Source organism: Sturnira hondurensis, unplaced genomic scaffold, assembly GCF_014824575.4.
Source record: "Sturnira hondurensis isolate 20B ecotype Veracruz unplaced genomic scaffold, ASM1482457v3 Scaffold0015262, whole genome shotgun sequence".
In the NCBI taxonomy this organism is placed as follows: Eukaryota; Metazoa; Chordata; class Mammalia; order Chiroptera; family Phyllostomidae; genus Sturnira; species Sturnira hondurensis.
In genome coordinates this window covers 1,636,550-1,654,988 of record NW_028087893.1, presented here as the reverse complement: position 1 = coordinate 1,654,988, position 18,439 = coordinate 1,636,550, and the positions used below count along the sequence as shown (strand labels likewise).

The 18,439-nt window shown below is 58.3% G+C and overlaps 2 protein-coding genes across 3 annotated transcripts; one reads left to right on the top strand and one right to left on the bottom strand.

The window, feature by feature from the left end:
* Positions 1-197: 197 nt before the first annotated feature.
* On the top strand, positions 198-988 carry PFN3 (profilin 3). The gene has a single exon (XM_037064461.1). It carries the CDS (start codon positions 338-340, stop codon positions 749-751), a length of 414 nt encoding a protein of 137 aa, XP_036920356.1. The 5' UTR covers positions 198-337; the 3' UTR covers positions 752-988.
* Positions 989-1,907: 919 nt separating this feature from the next.
* Positions 1,908-14,671, bottom strand: SLC34A1 (solute carrier family 34 member 1). 2 transcript variants are annotated; one of them, XM_037064460.1, is made up of 13 exons: positions 14,618-14,671; positions 13,363-13,461; positions 13,090-13,239; positions 12,878-13,006; positions 12,664-12,807; positions 11,666-11,777; positions 11,363-11,558; positions 11,186-11,281; positions 5,984-6,053; positions 5,590-5,757; positions 4,391-4,507; positions 4,179-4,303; positions 1,908-3,536 (listed from the first exon to the last, which is right to left on the bottom strand). In XM_037064460.1, the coding sequence occupies exons 2-13, from the start codon at positions 13,400-13,402 to the stop codon at positions 3,033-3,035; spliced, it is 1,851 nt and encodes a 616-aa protein (XP_036920355.1). In that variant the 5' UTR covers positions 13,403-13,461; positions 14,618-14,671; the 3' UTR covers positions 1,908-3,032. The 2 variants fall into 2 exon arrangements, with proteins under 2 accessions (XP_036920355.1, XP_036920354.1); XM_037064459.1 differs by lacking the exon at positions 14,618-14,671 and having other exon boundaries at positions 13,363-13,468.
* Between the last annotated feature and the right edge of the window lie 3,768 nt (positions 14,672-18,439).

Below are 18,439 nucleotides of genomic sequence, written 5' to 3'. Positions count from 1 at the left end.
CCAGGCGCAGAGGTTCAACTGTCAAACAAGAGGTGGCATCTTGTTTGTTGCTGTGATTTCACCCTTGTGTGCACTGTCCTTGTGGCCACCTGCGTTGGTTTTCAAGAATTATTTTGACTCTCGGGCGATCCCCTTCCGCAGACTGAAGGCGAACTTCACCCGGTGTGAGATGCAACCCCGCCCTCATCCGCCGCCCACTCCCCGCCCCCCCCGCTAGAGGTAGCTGCTCTGTGACGTCACAGTCCCGCCCACACGCCCGTCACAGGCGTGCCCCAGGCGTTTTAGGCTGGCGCAGCCCCGCAACCCTCCAAAGTCCTAGGCGCCACCTGGAGCCCTAATGGGTGAATGGAAAGGTTACATCAGTGCGGTGCTGCGCGACCAGCGCATCGACGATGTGGCCATCGTGGGCCACTCGGACAATCGTTGCGTGTGGGCCTCACGGCCCGGGGGCCTGCTGGCAGCCATCTCACCGCAGGAGGTGGGCGTGCTCACCGGGCCTGACCGTTGCACCTTTCTTCAGGCGGGCCTGAGCGTGGCAGGCCGCCGCTGCTATGTCATCCGAGACCACCTGCTGGTGGAGGGCGATGGCGTGCTGGATGCGCGCACCAAGGGGCTGGATGGGCGCGCCCTCTGCGTGGGCCACATGCCGCGCATGCTCCTTGTGCTCATGGGCCGACGGGGTGTGCACGGGGGCATCCTCAACAAGACGGCACACGAACTGATCAAGTGGCTGCGCACTCAGAGCACCTAGTAGGGCAGCCACGTTGGCAGTGGAGCCACAATAAAGGCAGACCTGGACTCGGCCCACATCCTCCCGTTGTGTGGGGAAGGGGACAGGCTGTGAGGAGGACACTGGTTTCCCAGGAGGTACTTGCAGGTTTACCTGGTAGGGTTGGGATCTTGGGTCCAGAGGCTCCCCAGCCTCTCAAGCCCTAGACCTGGCCCTCCATGGGAGCCCTGCAGAGGCCCCTGACTGACTCTGCAGGCCAGAGTCTTGAAGTCTCCCCAGGGTCCTAGGGACACCACATCTGAGCAAGAGCCCTTGGGAGCAAACCCTCTAGCTCAGAGCCGAATATCCTTTCCCACACAATTTTCTCCACATGCTGTGGATGGATGGAGTGGCTCAGTGTGGAATGCACATGGGTCTCAAATGAGAGGTCGCTGGTTTGATTCCTGGTCAGGGCACATGCCTGAATTGCAGGCCAGGTCCTTGGCTGGGGACATGCGAGAGGCAACTGGCTGATGTTTCTCTTTCTCTCTCCCTTCCCCTCCCTCTTTAAGTAAATAAATAAAATCTGCCCTGGCTGGTGTAGCTTGGTGGATTGAACGCAGGCCTAAAAACCAAACCGTGGTTTGATTCCCAGTCAGGGCACATGCCTGGGTTGCAGGCTAGTTCCCTGCAGGCCAGTTCCCGGCAGGGGATGCATGGAAGGCAACCATACATTGGGGAAATAATAATAATAATAAATAAAGATAAATACATAAAATCTTAAAATTTTTTTAAATTTAAATCTTTAAGCATCTTTCCCCATAAACTGTAAAGGGAGTCTCCTCACCACACCATCGCTTCTCACCCTTCCATCTGCCAGGAGAAAGCACCAGCAAGGCTTGCGAGTGAGGGACAGGGTGTGGCTGGTGGCCTAGGGATTATCCTGGGGCCTTGCCTGGGATAATAGCTCTACAGAGGGGTGCAGGGGGTGGTGGCAGTGAAGGAATGTGTCCAAGACCATCACAACGGGGTCTGGGCCCTGCAGCCGCCCTGACTCCTTGGGGTCCAGAGGCCCCAAAGATGTCCCTGGACTACAGGGGGAACTGTGACACCTCTCAGCCCTTGACCCGCTCCCTGTAAGCCTCAGCTGGGGCTGGGGGAAGGCTATGGAAGAAGAGGAACTGAAAACCTGAGTGGGTTAAATGAGGCATGGTTTATTGCCAAAGATAGAGGACAAAGTTGGGAGGAGAGAGGACGGCTGGTCCTTGCTCCCTCTATGTTGGGACACAGGGCGTGGCTTCTGTTGCCCAACTCGGGCTTCCTGGCCCCTCCCCCAGGGGCCCTGATAAGCTGTCACCTGTCGCTTGTTTTTGGGAGAACAGATCTCATGTCCGGAGGGGCAGGAATCCCACATCTGCTGCCGCTTGGGCAGGCGCTGTGGGCTGTGACTCTGCAGGACGCTGACGAGCACCAGGAAGGCCAACAAAGGGAGGGAGGGAGCCCGAGACACGGGAGAGCCCAGAGACCAGGAGGAAGCAGAGGAAGCCAGCCTGGTGGGGTGGGGGATGGAGGTGCAGAGTCTGAGGGCACATGCCCTGCAAGTGGCTTTGGGGGGCTTGCAGGGGTTCTGAGCTGTGAACTGGACTCAGTACTCCAGGGCCAGGAGGGTTGCTGGGCGAGCGTGAAGGCCAGCTCTCTCTGGGAGTAGCAGCTGTCTTTGGGGGAGGGGATGGTGCCTCTGAGCCCCAGCCCATGGCCTCTCCTCACCACTAGATGAGAGCAAACCGATGTTCAAGTGCATAATGAAAGTTTAATTCCTTTTTTCCCCCTTTAGATCAGGCTGCGTTCAGAAAGGGGTTGTAGCTGTGATGCAGAATGCTGGGTGAGGAGGAGGAGCATGGTGTCGAGGAGGAAGGCTAGTGGCAGGTAGGGGGCGAGAATCCAGCCAGGGACCCAGGCACCGACCACACTTCTGTACGAGCAGACAGCGGCAAATTGCACACTCAGACCCTCCCTACTTCCACCTGGCCCAGCTGGAGTTGTGCAGACACGAGTACACAAGGACAGGCCTCCAAACAGTGTGCAAAGGACCAGAAGTCACACCCAGGCACACTGTGACCCACACAGAGCCCACAGGGCTCCGTGCTGTGTGCGTGTGCAGGCCAACACACAGGCTCCCATGGCGACTCTCGGTTCCACAGCCTCTGGGGACCTGTGCAAGCACAGGAGTGTGACCAGGGTACATAGCCCCCCACCCTGGCCTCCCACCTCAGGCGCCGGGCACAGGCTGTTCCCCACCCCGGGCGGCAGTCGGGCCTGCAGCCTAGAGGTGGGTGGCGTTGTGGCGAGCAGAGGGTGTGGCTGGGGGCAGCTCCTCCAGGAGGACCCTGGCAGGCAGTGGGGGTGAGGCAGGCAGTGGGGGTGAGCGGGGCTCGGGCCTGGCACAGCACAGCGTGGCCCGGGTGATGAGGCGGTCCAGGGGCTTCAGGGAGTGCATCCAGGGGGGCAGGAACTCCCAGGTCTGCAGCCACTTGGGCAGGTGCCGCGGGCTGCGACTCTGCAGAACGCTGATGAGCACCACAAAAGCCAGCAGGGCCGCGAAGGGCGCGCCCACGCCCACCATGGCCTGCCAGCCTGCCATGGAGATGCCGAACACCAGCGAGGGCAGCAGCAGAAAGCACAGCAGGAGGTACAGGACGGCAAACCAGCGGTACTTGGCGGTGTGTTTGCCCAGCGCCTTGGCCATGCGGATGGGCAGGCGCATGCAGGGCGCCGGGTACCACAGCAGGATGCCCGAGATGTTGAAGAAGAAGTGGCAGAGGGCGATCTGTGGGGGAGAGGGCGAAGGGCCAAGGTGGGTGCGGACGTGGGAGTAGCCGAGAGGGGCCCGGCCTGGTCCGGGAGGCAGGAACGGCACCATAGGGTTGCCGTGTCCCCAGTAAAACGCAGTGACACTTCCGGGTCAGCAGGCAAGTAACCACTGCCCTGAACTCTCCACGTCTCCCTGACAAACCTCCCTCCCAGGGATTCCACGGCAGATCCTGCCTGAGCTCAGCAGCTGAAAGATCCTTCCTAGTTTCTGGCTTAGCAGCTCTGGCCACCCGATGGGGTCACACCCTGGCCCTCGTTCCTGGCTTGTCATTACACCTTTGCTCCCAGAACAGGCACCCCTCTGCCATGTCCCCGCAGTCATTCTTGATCCCCCAGACTGGGCCAGGGCCCCTCTCACAGCATCCTCAGAGGGCACACCCCACTGGTCATTTACTGGTGTGACTATGAGTCGTATCTTTATTAAGTAAAAAGCAGCCACCAGCTTTACTTTGCCTGTAGGGTGGCCATGGAGCCTGGCATAGCAGGTGGCCCCTAGTCGGCAGTCAGAAGTCTGTTCCATGCTGTCCCACCCTGGGCCCGCGTCTCGCCTCAGCCCCAGCCTGGCCCTCACTCTGGCGGGACTACTCCCCAGGCACACCTGGAAGGCGCTGGACAGCTTCTCCCGGGGGCTGGCCAGAGCAGCCAGGATAGCCGTGGTGGTGGTGCCGATGTTGGAGCCCAGTGTGAGCGGGTAGGCTCGCTCGATGCTGATCACACCCAGGCCTGCAGGGTAGAGGGCAAAGTGCAGTCTCCCCAGCTCCCCCTTCAGCCCTTTGCCTGCCACCCAACACCCCAAGTGTGGACACTCACCGATGAGTGGGGTGATGGCCGAGGTAAACACAGAACTGCTCTGGACAACAAAGGTCATGCCGGCGCCCACCACCATGGCTAAGTAGCCTGTGGCCCAGGTGAAGGGGGCGGGGAAGTCTGCGAGAAACCCATCCCAGCAGGTCAGTGCAGGGTGGGTGTTGGGACTGGAGCAGGGACCCTCCTTGCAGAGGTCCTGGACCCCAGCTTCCAAGCGCGACCTGGTCAGGCCCCTGCTCGACTGGGATGGCATCTGCTGGCCCTCTGGTCCTGGGCTTCGTCGAGCTTTTGCCCAGGTTGTTCCCTCTCTTAAACACCCACCCTCAGAGCGTAGGCTGCCACTCTGCGATGGAGAGCCCTCCCTGCCCCGCCCTCCTCCCACCGCCCAGCTCCCTTCCCGCATTTGCCTGTGTGCCAGGAAGCGTCCTGAAAAGCCCAGAACGAAGCTGACAGTGAAAATCAGATGGTGTCACTTTCCTGCCCCCAGCCCCCCAAGTGTCTCCATTGTGCTTAGTAAAGCCCAGACCCCAGCACAGCTTTCGGCCCTGCCTTGGCTCCTCCTCACCTCCCTGACCTCCCCCCCCACCCCCCCTCTCCGCCCCCCTCACCAAGCCACACGCCGGCCACCAACCTGCCCCCACTGCTTCCTGCCTCCAGCCTGTGCCTTGCCGTTCAGCTATGGCTAGACTCCTCCTCATTTAGGTCTCTGCTCAAATGCCCCCGCCTCCTGCCCCGCACAGGGGCGCTCACCACCTGCCGGGAGCAGCCTCCACTGTACTCCATTGTGTTGCCTTTTAGCTTTCTCCTTGGCTGACCTCCCCAGACCCTAGCCTCACCGTTTGTTTTCTATGGTCGTCTCCACCTCCAGGCTGAGAGCTCCCGAGGCAAGACCCATCTCCTGTACCCCACTTCTCTCCCCCTCCCACTACACCGTGCTTGGCACAGGGTAGGGGTTTGATGACTGACTACCTGCTAATTCAATCACAGAGGCCTCTGAGAATCTCCTCAGAGCCACCTGCTGACAGACCCCTGCTGACAGACCCCTGCCGCCAACACCTCAGGGGCCTCAGAGGTCACCAGCTTCCATCTCTTCTTTGTTCACAGGAGGAAACTGAGGCTCAAAGGCCACAGAGCAGCGGTAGGGGTCACTGCGATCTGCAAGGGCCCATGCCAAGGCTGGCCCACCACTGCCCGGCGCTCACCGGTGTTGATGACCTTCTGAATGGCCTTGGCCACCTGACCCTTGAGCAGAGAGTTGAGCATCTTGACGAGCAGGATGAGGCAGGTACACAGGAGCACCAAGGAGCCAGCCAGCAGGATGAGCCCCACAGCCAGGTCAGGCAGCCTCGTGTCCACAAAGATGTGGTTGCCTGTTGGGGGCGGGGGTGTCACGTTACTGAGAGCTGACACCCCCCTGGCTCCCAGCCCCCTACCTTTGGAGCCTAAGGCCCTACCTCAGCCTTCTTGAACCTCAACAACAGGCCTGACCCGAGCCCAGGAGCTGGGCTGGTTGGCAGCCGTCCTTCCTGGGGGCAGCCCTACCTCTGCCGGCTCTGCCCTGCTGGGCCAGGCCTCTCCTATGTGGCAGACACTCACATTTCTCCATGCTGGCATTTCCAAGGGTCCAGCTGCTGTTGGCCTCTGCCCTGGGCATGGGGATGGGAGCCTAGATGAAGAGGAAAGTGATGTAGGAAATTCAGGAAAATGCAGCCTGGGGTTGGGGCCAAGACAGAGATTCGAGAGATTCGGGAGATTCGGGAGAGACGGGCATGCGGGCATGCGGGCATGGAGATGGGCCCCTGGCTGTGTATCCCTGGGCGCTGTGCTTGCCTGCTCTGAGCCCACTGCCTCTGCTGCAGAGGCGAGGGCTAAAACACCTGCCGCACAGGTCTGGTCAGCCTTCTGCATTTCTGCCCCACTAGTCCACTGAACTGCTTTCTGGGCTCACAGGGCCCACCAACCTGGTGGCCTCCTGTCCTCGTTTCTGTCACCTCCCCTTGAGGCTGCTGTCCATGGTTCTCTCCTGAAATCTCTCCCATTTTTATTGCCAGTCCCTCTTGGTGCTCTCTCTACCCAGCACCCTGGCCCAGCCTCCCACATGAGGCCCAAGCTCTGTTTCCCTCTCGCTCACTTCCTTATCTGGAGAGAGTCGGGGCGGGGAAGGGGACCCCTGGGGGGCTCAGGCCCCAAGCCCCACAGCTCTTCCCTTCCCCACTTATTATCAGTAAAGTGGAGGGGGGGGTTCTGGGGAGGTGCCTCCAGCCAGAGGACCCAGGGCCAAGCAAGCAGCCTAACCGAGGGGCCCAGCTGGAGGAGGTGCGAGCAGTGTGCCGGGCCTCAGCGGCCGCAGCGTCTCAGCTCCAGGCCACTGTCACTCTGCAGGGCACAGCACAGCGTGGCCGAGGGCCTGATTCAACAAGAGAGACCACACAGCTCTACAATTTTAGGTGAAAGCTCCAGATCTGCAAGTGCTGACAGCCACTTCGAGACATGCTTTACTGTTCTGTGAAGGTCAGTCTGGTCTGGGGTCATTCATTTGTAGCCCCGTTGGGTTAAGGAGTTACTGTTTTTAAATGCCTTCCCCTTCCCCAGACCCTAGCATGAGAGGAGAAAGTACGCTGGGCTGGGCTGGGCCCCACAATCTTATCAAGGGGGTGGGAGCCGGAAGGGGCAGACACTCCCAGGGCCCCAGGTGAAATGCAAGAGCCACAACTTCTCTCTTGTCCCTACAGACAAACCACGCTACCTCTTTTGGGAGCCGATACGGGTGCTTGTTCCATTCCCCTGGAGCTCCACACCCCACACGCTGCTGACCTCCCCCCATGCTGAGGGTACGGGTGCAGGTGGGGTCCTGGCACTCCATGTTACAGCTCCATTAGGTTTGATTTTAAACTGTGTTATTTAAAAAACATATGATGAGACCTACTTATGGCACCTGGCTTTAGGTTGGGGTTTATTTTAGTGGTGTGCGCTCCCTTGCACGGGGCACTGTGCCCAGCTGTGTGCCCAGCATGTCACACCGGAGCCTCGGGCACTCCCAAGCAGGCTGAGAAACCAGAAGGGAATAGTCTCTGACAAGTTTGGTTAGAAAAGCCAAGGAGAGCCCTGGCTGGTGTAGCTCAGTGGATTGAGCACGGGCCTGCGAACCAAAGGATCGCAGTTTGATTCCCAGTCAGGGCACATGCCTGGGTTGCAGGCCAGTTCCCAGCAGGGGACGCACGAGAGGCAACCATACATTGATGTTTCTCTCCCTCTCTCCTTCCCTTCCTCTCTAAAGATAAATAAGTAAAATCTTCTTTAAAAAAAAGAAAAGAAAAGCCAAGAAAGTGGTAGGAACTGCTCTGCAGGTGAGGGACAGAGCCAGGTGTTTCCTGTCAGACAGATCTGAGTTCAAACCCCGCTTCTCACGCCAACCGCCTTGGGCATGCTGTGCCACCTCCCTGAGCTTGTTCTCTCCGACGCAGGACAGTGAAAGAGCTGTTTACAAGGTTACAGGAAGAAGTGTGTGTGTGAGACGCTCACCTAAGGACTTAGCTCGAGACAATGGCTCCAAATAAGGACAGAAGCCTTCCTTCCCTGGGCCCATCACCTGGGCAGGGTGTGTGTGTGTGTGTGCGTGAGAGAGAGAGAGAGAGAGAGAGAGAGAGGGAAAGAGAGAGAGAGAGATTGATTTCCTAGGTCAGAATCAGTGGTTCCCACATATATGCCCGAGGACCTTGGCCCTGTTGGAGGGGACCTTGGTGACTCTTCCTTCTCTTTCTTCCTTGGGGGACCCCAGCCTGGAGCCCAGGGAAGCAGGCGATGCCCGGAGTCGAGTGCAGGATGGGGGTGGGGGTGGGGGCTATGGGATCCTGGGAGGCTGAAGGAGGTCAGGAATTTCTCTAGGGCCCCTAGGAGCTGGTGTCAGTGTGGGAGCGAGCAATACAAGAGTGAGAACTAAGGCCTCTGGGGCTAAGGCCTTGACCTTCCTGCCTGGGGTGGTGTGGCCCTGGCAGAGCTCACAGGGGAGTCCAGGGGCTGTCAAGGGAAGGAGGGAGAGGGTGGAAGCTGCAGTCAGATAAAGAGCTGGCAAGCCCAGGGTCTGGGACACGCCCCTCCCTGGCCCAGGATGTGGCCATCCCTCCTGGGGGTGCGGTGCCCTAGCGGGGAGTGTGGTGGGGAGATGTGGTCGGGTGGTGAACTCAGTGGGAAGAAGAGAGCAGATGAGCCTCGGGCAGCCCTGGGTTCAAACCCCAGCTGAGCCACAACCAGCTGTGCGACACGGGATCAGACACAGGGCCTCTCAGGACCTCCGTTACTTCCCCTGCAGCAAGGGGTTCGTCAGCCTCCCCACCTCTCCCCAGGGACTAGTTGTGAGGAATCTCAGAAGAGATAATCTGGGATTGAAATGTCTGCAGAGCCATCCCAAATTAAGGAGGCACCTCTGGGAACTGAGAGATGATTAAGCTCACAAAGGAACGCCAGGCTCCTCCTAGTATCCTTTTCTGGGGAGAGAACCAGGCTTGAGGCCTACGCACTAGCTCCCTCCAAGGGAGGGGCCCTGAGGGTCTTTGTTTCTGAAACGCAGATCGCCACGCCGGCAGCGCCACCTGGTGGCGAAGACGGGAACTCCTTAGAGCATCACCTGGCGGGTTTATCTGGGTGGCTGCGGCCACCCGGTGGCCCTCAGCCAGCTGTAATGGGCAAAATGGGGAATGCACGTGAGGGGTCGGGCACCAGACTGGTATCTGGAAGAGGCTTTAAGATGAACATTCAGGAACAGGGGTTCCAAGTTCCACCAGGATTTTCCTCCTTCCTCAATCACATGGACTGGGGCAAGTCTCTCTGAGCCTGTTTCCTCATCTGTAAAATAGGAATGTAGTCACCCCTGCTTCTCAGGTTGCAAGTCCTCACAGAATGCTTTTTGGTGCCAGGCCGGTCTGGCTGGCCGCCCACAGTGCGACCACACAAGAGTGCCAAGGGCTGTAGTGGCACCCAAACTGCCTCCGGTTTTTCTTTCCTGGACAACCTCGGGCTCCCAGCCCTCTCCCTGGTGACACGGTTCGATGGAGCCTGGCTCGGGCGAAGTTGGGTCGAGGGTGGAGAAAGCATGGAGGCCACAGGGACGGGCTGGAAGGGAGCGCAGGGAGATTCGGTGGCCAAAGCAAAACTCGAGTCTTCAGTGCCGAGGATCCACCAACACACATCACCTCTAGCTGCATGAACCATGTCCCACAGGCTGTCCCAGAGAGAGAGCAAGGACAAGGAAGGAGCTCAGGTCCCGCCCCCCACCCCCCACGGGTTACTCTCCAAGCCAAGGAAACTGCTCTTAAAGGGTCTCTGGGGCTCAGGCAGGTGGCGGCTGGAGCAGCAAGGACAGCCCGATTGAGTGACTTTGGGCAGTTGCTTCACGTCTCTGAGCCTCAGGTGCCTCCTGTGGGCAGCAGGGCTTCCGAGCGGCAAGGAGCCGAAGTGAGGAGCTCCCTTCCACGGCCTGTTTTATTGGGAAGATCAAAGTGTGTGATTTCTCTCCCTGCAGGTTTTGCGAAGAAGCAGAGAGCGTTGTGATGATTCGTTGAGCTCTGGAGGGCTCCACCAGGCGGTGACAAGGTGAGGGTTGTTAGCGAGGTCCCAAAACCATCACCAAAGCTGCCTGCACTGACTTTCTGATGTCGGACTGCCTCGAACACTCGGCATGGCTCAGCTGGAGCTTTGTGTCGTCAGGTGCTGGGGAGCCTCGGAGGGCAGGGTGAGAGGCTTCTCTGTGCACACCAGGATAAGGGCTTGGTGACATGGAGTAGCAAGCAGAGAGGACGAGGGGGAAAGGCTTGGACTTTGAGTTTTCTTCTTTCTTGTTCTAAGTGGGGTTTCTTCTTCTATGTAGTAACCAAGGGGGAGCAGGTACTGGGGCTTATGGTTTTGATGAAGCGGATTCCCATGGATGGCTGAGGGAGACAGTGTACTAGTTGCCTGCTTCCTTATTAGTCTGGTGTCATGGCCAGTCCGTGAGTGTCCGACTCATCCACAGAGATCTTCATCCCAGGCCGTAGAAGCCGGGAAGCAGCAGCAACAGTGCACAGGGTCGAGGGAACACAGGCCTGTGGGAATCTCCAGGGGAAGGAGCCCCGATGTCGGCACCAGGGGCACTGTGTCTCCAGTGAGGTGTCCACATGGCCTGCTAGTCCTGCTCCTGGGCCTGTACCTTGCTCATCCTGCTCTCCTGGGCATCCTTGTAGCGCTCTGTCCCTGCCCTCTCTGTGTGTGCCTGGGTCCCCAGACTCGGCAGAACTGAGCCCCTAAACCCCTGTACCCTGTGGGGAAGACAGAGCCCTAGGTGGTGAGACCTGCGCTTGGAGCCCTGCCAGGGTAGGACAAGCTGTAGCAAGTGTCTTTGCCCCTTGGAGCCTATTTCTCTGCCCGTGAAACAAGAGGTTTGAACCAGAGCAGGGTTCCCTAAATTGACCATGGAGCTGACAGAGGGCTCTTGGAAATTAGGCTGCGGGGCCTCACCCCTGAGTGTTTCCTGATTTAGTAGGTGGAGGGGAGGGCCTGAATACTTTGCATCTCTAACAGGTTCCCAGGTGGCACGGGTGCCACTGGTCCACACTGTGAGAACCTCTGGGCTAATCGATTACATGCCCACTCTAGTTGATCAGCAATGGCTGCCTCCAGTCGGCTCGAGGCACGGCCTCATAGAAAAGGGGCCGCATCTTTGCTCTCTATGCACTGATGATGTCTAGGATCTGCAGGGAGCCTTGTAAAGAGGCGCGGGCACTTTCGGTCAGCTGTCCGAAGAGGCGGACCAAACCCCAGACTCACCTCTGCGGCGTCTGGGGGGCACCAGATCCTAATGAGACTGTGGTTCCGCAGGGACTCGTCGCCCGTGGCAATGCTGGTGATGACGGACTTGTCCAGCTGTGGGCCAGATGTGGACGCCATGAGGGCGGGGTGCCGGCCCTGCCCCGCCCTCAGCCGCACCGGCCAGCCCCGCCCCACCTGGATGATGAGCTTAGTGAAGGGCTCCGTAATGATCTTGAGCAGGTCTGGGGCGTCTCGGCCGACGCGGATGTTGAAGGACGCCACCACCAGTCGGCTGACGTGGTACAGGTACCCGGTGGCGGCCTCCAGGGGCAACAGGACGAGAACCGACAGCCAGTTGAAGCAGTCGTGCACGGTGGCCCCCGCGAAGGCCCTGGGGGGGCACGTTGCAGGGTAGGCCAGCCCCACCGTGTGCTCGCTCTGGGGTTCCTGGACCCCCCCCACACACACTCCCAGGCCCCTCCCCCCTCTGCCCCTCACCGCCGGAAGTCAGTCCTGTCCCCCGCCTGCATCAGGGCCACAATGGTGTTGGTGACGGAGGTGCCGATGTTGGAGCCCATGATGATGGGGATGGCGGAGCTGACCTCCAACACTGGGGGTGGGCAAGGGGACCTCTTAGCTCAACGGGCGGTGGACGCCCAGCTCGCACCCCGCAGCACCCCCGCCGGGCCGCAGTGTCGCAGGTACGTGTGGGCACATGCTGTGCATTTCACCTATGTGAACGCGCGTGAGCCAATGCATGTGGGTAAACGTGTGCGTGGGTGTGCATATGTGAAGGCACGTGTCCTGTGTGCAAGTATGTGCATGCGTTGCCAATCGATTAGAACTGGCTTCTGTACACAAGTGTGACGATCAGTTTGGTGCGTCAGTGTAGCTAAGCTGTGGCCCCAGTTATTCTACCCAACACGGATCTGCATGTTGCTGAGAAGGTGTTGTGTGGGGGTGATTGCCTGTGCAATCAGCCGACCTTAAGCAAAGGAGATAAACCTCCATAACCTGTGTCTCACCCAATGAGACACAAGACAAAAGGCCTTGGGAGCCGTGCTGAGGCTCCCCTGAGGAAGAAGAGGCTCCAGCTGTGCACTTCAGCTTCTGCCCTAGAGTCCCGCCTGCCCCTCCTGCCCCTCCCGGTGGCCTGCTGGCCTCACAGTCCCCAGGCCAAGTCCGTGCAGTCAGCAGTATATCCCCCAACAGGCTTCGCTCCTCTGATTTCTCTGGTGCTGTTCCCCCGACTGGTGGAATAGGTACCCTGTGGTGTGGTGGAGGTGAGCCATCCTGGGTCTGTGCCCCCATCTGCTACCTTTTTAGCTCCTGGGACCCCCCTCCTGACTAAGACTCCTGGCTGGGCCTAGGAGGACAGAGGGGGAGATGACAGAGCTCTGCCCTTTGCCCTCTGCCCCTGTTCCCACTCCTGCCCTTGCCCACCCCCAGCACACCCTGCTGCCCACACTCTGCCCCAGCCCCGTGGGTGCACTCACAGCCAGAGGAGACCATGCTGACGACAATGGAGGTGGAGGTGCTGGAACTCTGCACCAGCACGGTCACCAGGATGCCTACCACCAGCCCCGCCACCGGGTTGGACAGGATGGCATTGTCCTTAAAGATGTCACCAGCCACTTTCCCTGAGAAGCACGAGCCACATTGTCCAAGGCCCTTCAGGGACGAGTCCCCAGGCCCCTCCCCTGACCCTACCTCCAGCCAGCTGGAAGGCAGAACTGAGCACGTCCAGGGAGCAGACGAACAGGTAGAGGAAAGCGAGCATCAGGGGCACCTTGAGCAGCATCACGGCAGCCTGGCGAAGCTTCTGGGCTGGCCCGGGCTCTGGAGATGGGATGACCGTGAACGTGAGGCCAGAGGGCTGGGCAGTGGTGGCCAACACTCCCACCTCCCCCACTCAGGCCTACCTGGCTGCGGCTCCTCCTCCAGGGCCAGCTTGGCGGGCAGCGGGTCACAGAGCTCTAGAACCTCCCCGAAGGGGCAGCCGGGCTCAGCAAGGGCCACCGGGCCCAGGCTGGGGAAGGCATAGGCGGAGGTCCCTGGGATCCTGTGCAGGACTGGGGAGGGAGGCTGGTCAGGAGTTCCCAGAGGCCCAGGTCCCCAAGGGAAGGGGAGAGGGGGGCTTCCCCCTGGCTGTGGGCAACTGTGAGCAAGCAGGGTCAGGGTGGGAGCAGACTCACCCTGAGGGCTGGGCACGTAAGCAAAGGCTGCCCCGCGCATCACATGGCCCCGGACTGGGAGTGGGGAGACAGCAGGGCCCCCCAGCCTGTCTCCATAGGACATCATCCTGGGCGCACACGCTGGGGTCTGTAGCAACAATGAATGACAGCTGCTGGACCCTGGACACTTGCACATCCACCCCCATGCCCACAGAGTCATGATGCGTGATTCCAAACACGACCATACATACCCCCACACATACACACCCACACCTGGGGACACACACTCAGGTGGTCAGCACAGACTTGGGCACACACTCACTCACTCAGCAAGTATGTATTGAGCATCTATGTTACCCCTGGCACAAGCTAGGTGCTGGGGTACTGTGGTGACTAAATACAGACACAGCACTTGCCCCCCAAAGCTCAGAGTTTGGTGGGGAGATAAATGTCAGTGAAATAATCCCTCAGAGAGATGGGAAATGACAATGAGGACAAGGGTTTCAATGACAGATATGGGTGCCACCAGAGTGCCTGAGGGGGAAGGAAGAGGGGATCCAGCCTAGAGGAACCAGCACAAGGGCACCAGAAGAAGAGGAGGGGGCGGGTGCTGAGGCCAGGCCATGTGCTGGGCTCCGGAGAAAGCCCTGCAGTGGGTGGGCCCGGAAGGCGGGGCCAGAGGCTGCAGGGTGGGAGGGGATGGGTGCACAGGAGCTCTGCTTGTCCTGAGAGGGGCAAGGGGCCAGGGTCACCTCAGGGGACAGTCCACTGGGCTGGGTTCACCTCACAAGTGAACTTCTTTCCCCATCCATCTGCTAATTCCCCCAACAGTAAACACACCCTGCTGCCTTTCTCCCATGAATGCAGCTCAGAGCAGGACTGGTTTAGGTAAGGAGGGCCCCCACACTGGCCTCATGTCTGGGAAGCCCAGGCCTACTTAGGCCCCCCAACCCCTGAACTGCCCCAGGAGTCCTTGGCTGTTGGGGCTGGAGTGCTCCAGTCTGCTTCTGCAATGTCCCCCACCCCCACCCCACCGTTCCCAACATTGTCCCATGAGGCTCTGGCTGCAGGGGTGGGGGCAGGGGTGCCAAGCTGAGCGCCAGGTCCCGGGGGAGTGCAGGCCTTTTTACTTTGGGAGTGAGCCAGTCTGGGCCGGCACTGAGATGCTAGGGTGCAGGAAGAGGGGCACAGTTAGGACGCAGGTGAGGGTCTGGGGCGATGAACTGTTTCTCACGAAGTGTGGGGATGAGGCTGGGAGGAGGGGCCCTGGGCTCACCTTGGGGGTCCTGTGTTTTGGCTCCTGCTCAGCTGCTCAGGGAAGTCCCAAGGGCCTGAAGCTGGAACCCTCCATTTTATACCCCGAGGTCAGGGGCAAAGTCCCCAGAACCCTAGCTGCCCTCCTTCTGTTCCCCCATTAATCTCATCCCTGAGATTCCTCCCAGTTAATTGCTAATCGTCAGCTCTGCAGGGGGAGTCTGCAGTCAGGCTCCCCCCACCCCCACCCTGCCCCACAGATGCTCAGCCTGAAACGCCACCCAGACCCAGTGAGAGCCTGGACACAGCCTCCGCCCCACGCCCACCCCAGGGGCCCTGAAGCCACTCAGGCACCATGTTGCCAGGGTCCCCAAAGATTCTGTGGCCCCAGCCCCTTCCCCTCATTCTTGGCCTGACAGGACTCTCCAAGGAGTGACCCAAACATCCTGCAGACTTGCCATGGGTCTGTGTGTCTGGGAGTCTGTGGGTCTCTGTGTCTGTGGGTTTGTGTGTCTGGGGGGCGTTTGGAAGAGAAGGAGTCTAATGGAAGAAGCAATGGGAGACTGACCTGGAGGAGTCATGTGCTGTGTAATCTTAGAGCATCTCCAGTGCCCAACCACGGATCCAGGGTGTGAGCCTAACAGCATGAGAAGCCCTGGTCAGACCAAGAAGGGCCCATCTGCATTTTAGAATGGCCCCTCTTGCGGGGGGGGGGGTGGTCGGAATGAGTCCCAGAGCAAGTCTGGAAGCAGAGAGTCCAGTTAAGAGGCTGAGAGATGATGAGTTCTGAACCGAGGTGGGAACGGGAGGGGTGGAGAGGAGAGGACACGTCCCAGGGGTACCTGGGCGGGAGGATCGGTGATCGGAAGAGTGGGAGGGAGCAGAAATACATGGCAGCTGGGTTTCTGGGTTGGGAGTCCGACAACGATGTGAAGGTCAAAGGTGTCCAAGGAAGCCTTTGAGGAGTTCGTTCCCCTCTCACTGGCCACGGAACCAGATTCCAGAGAGACGAGAAGGAAACTTCCTTTCCAAGGGATCAAGGTTTGATCAGATCCAGCAATAGTGGATTCCATTCAAGATCTCTTCAGACAACTGCCTAACATTGTACATCCACCCACCCCCCCATCCACTACCCATCCATCTGTCCCTCTATCTGTCCATCCACCAACCCACCTAGACAGCCAGCTGGCTATGTCTATCCATCTATTGGGTTGGCCAAAAAGTTCAAGGGTTTTTTTCTCTTTTTTCTGTAGGATGGCTCTAGTAGTCTTATTTGTGTGTAACTTCATTTGAAACAATTTTGGTAGATTGTATTGTGACAACTGTCATATCAGTGTGCATTGAAAAAAAATCAGCCCTGGCTGGTGTGATTCAGTGGATTAAGTGCTGGCCTTCGAATCAAAGGGTCACTGGTTCGATTCCCAGTCAAGGCACATGCCTGGGTTGTGGACCAGGTCCCCAGTAGAGGGTGCGCAAGAGGCAACCACACATCGATGTTTCTCTCCCTGTCTTTCTCCCTGCCTTCTCCTTTCTCTAAAGATAAAAAATAAAATCTTTAAAAAAATTAAAAATAAACATCAAAACTGGTGAATTTGTGTGCAGCCATTGTAATATTGAAGATAGAATATGCATTTTCGGCATATTATGCTTTATTATTTCAAGAAAGGTAAAAATGCAATTAAAACACACACACACAAAAGATTTGTGCAGTGTATGGAGAAGGTTCTGTGATTGATTGAACATGTCAAAAGTGGTTTGTGAAGTTTCTTGGTACTATTACATTTTGGCCAAATAACTCTTTGCTGTGGGGCTGTCTCATGCACTGGAAGATGTTCTGCAGCTCCCCTGGCCTCTACCCACTAGAAGCCAATAGTGGGAGACAGCCGACATACTCAGAATATCCAAGTCAACAATATTATTGGTGAAAATGAAAGAATGTGTCTTATTTTACAGAAAGAGCTAACCAGGATTTTGGCCAACCCAATATTTCTAAGCACATTCGTTGAGTTCCTACTCTGTGCTGAGCCAGGATGGGCAGGGTGGGCTTCCCTCCTGGTCTAAACGATGGCCCAGTCCCTGTGTCAGCCTGATAAAACGGCACTTAGCCCAGCCTTTCCAGTGAGCCACAGAGGAGGTGAGATAAACGACCCATGTCTGTGCCCAGAACAGAGTCCCTCAGCCCGCTGCTTTCTTCCTGCTCTTCTTCGTGCTCTTGTGTCCTTTCGCTGTCTTCAGGGTGGCTTAGGAGTCATGGCCGATGACAGGGCCCCGCCTGCCTTCTCCGGAATCTCAGTCCTGTGTCTGCCTGCCCAGGGTCCCCTGAGCCACACCCTTGCTCAACCCCCGACCTGGCTGAGGGAGACAGAGGCCCAGCCTGTTCCATCACGGAAGACAGAAATCTGCACAGCTCCCCTTGAGTGTGACAAAGATCAACCAGCTAGTGGTTAATTCTCAGAGCATTGTGGGGACTGGTCAGAATAAACTCTCCGTCAGGGTGGCTACGAGCAGAGCACACAACCAAGCTCCACCTCCCCGTGGCTGTGTCAGTTCAGGCCACAGAACCCACAGTGGACAGAAGGGGTGGGGTGGGGGTGCGGCTGGGGTATGTTCGGTAGAGTGACTGCAGGTTCTGATTTGCCCAGCCAGGTCCTGGTACGGCCGTTGGCCCAGGGGCCCCTTTCACTTTGAAAACCACCCTGTTTAGGACAACAGGCCCTACGGCCCTTGGGCTTGTTCTGCAGGCGGGGGTGGGGGGCGGTGCTGAAGGACCGAGAGGCAGGGAATCAGCTGGAAAGTCTCCATTCATAGCAAAAAGAAATTAAAAATAACCCTGCTTCTCAGACACATTGCTGTACTGTTCAGAACACTGCCTCTCGTCCTCTTCCCTCTGTCTTCTCTTTTAAACTTCCTGTGGGTTTATTTGAGCCAAATTCACAACATGCTAGGAAGCAGGATCTCAGATGCTCTAGTGAGCAACCGGTTTGCAGTTTCTTTTACACTCGTACGTTTGGAAGGAAGAAGGGAACCTCTGCCTCTTCACCCACTGAGGGTTTCCTCGTCTATGAAAGACGTGTCTTGCCCTTTTTCATCCACTGTTTCATCAAAAGCCTTTTCCTGTGTCTTTATACTCAGCACAGATGTGGTTTTTCTTTTAAAGATTTTATTTAGTTATTTTTAGACAAAGGGGAAGGAAGGGAAAAAGAGAGGGAGAGAAACCTCAATGTGCGGTTGCCTCTCATACACTGCCCACTGGGGCCCTGGCCTGCAACCCAGGCATGTGCTCTGACTGGGAATGGAACCGGCAACCTTTTGGCGCACAGGCTGGCACTCAGTCCACTGAGCCACACCAGCCAGGGTGCTTCTCCTTTTCAATAACGCTACGATCTTTGGTGGTTTTGACATCTCCCTTCCTTGCTCTCATGGGGTTAGTGGGGGAAGCAGTGATTGATCACATCGGAAATGGTCCCCCAAATTCGGGGTGGGGGATGGGCTGCTACAGCCCCAGCAAAAGCTCTGACATGTGCAGCGGACCAGAGCGGCTTTCGGACCCCGGAGAGCGGCTGGAAGGTGGCTACACTCCAGCCCTAGCCTCTTGGCCCCGCTGCTCATTTCAACCCCCCACCCCCACCCCGCCCACCGCCCGGCTCTTCCCTGTCTGTGACAGACTCTGTGTGTCCCCCTGAATGGTGACCCTGTCTGCTCACATGCACTCTGGCCATGGCCTCCCCAGACCTCTGGGCCTGCAGCCTGGGCGGTTGGTGGTGTCTCACATGGAGAAAAGGCTTCCAGGAGGAGGAGCGGTCATGGAGGGGACCCCCAGACCTGCCCATGCCGACTGTGGGGG

Bases quoted from the DNA above. Each gene is read 5' to 3' on its own strand.
- PFN3 (XM_037064461.1), top strand. From the start codon at position 338: ATGGGTGAATGGAAAGGTTACATCAGTGCGGTGCTGCGCGACCAGCGC.
- SLC34A1 (XM_037064459.1), bottom strand. From the start codon at position 13,468: ATGATGTCCTATGGAGACAGGCTGGGGGGCCCTGCTGTCTCCCCACTC. The intron at 13,007-13,089 runs GTAGGCCTGAGT...TCCCATCTCCAG, and splicing joins GGAGGAGGAGCCGCAGCCAG to AGCCCGGGCCAGCCCAGAAG. The intron at 11,559-11,665 runs GTGAGGGGCAGA...GTGCCCCCCCAG, and splicing joins GACAGGACTGACTTCCGGCG to GGCCTTCGCGGGGGCCACCG.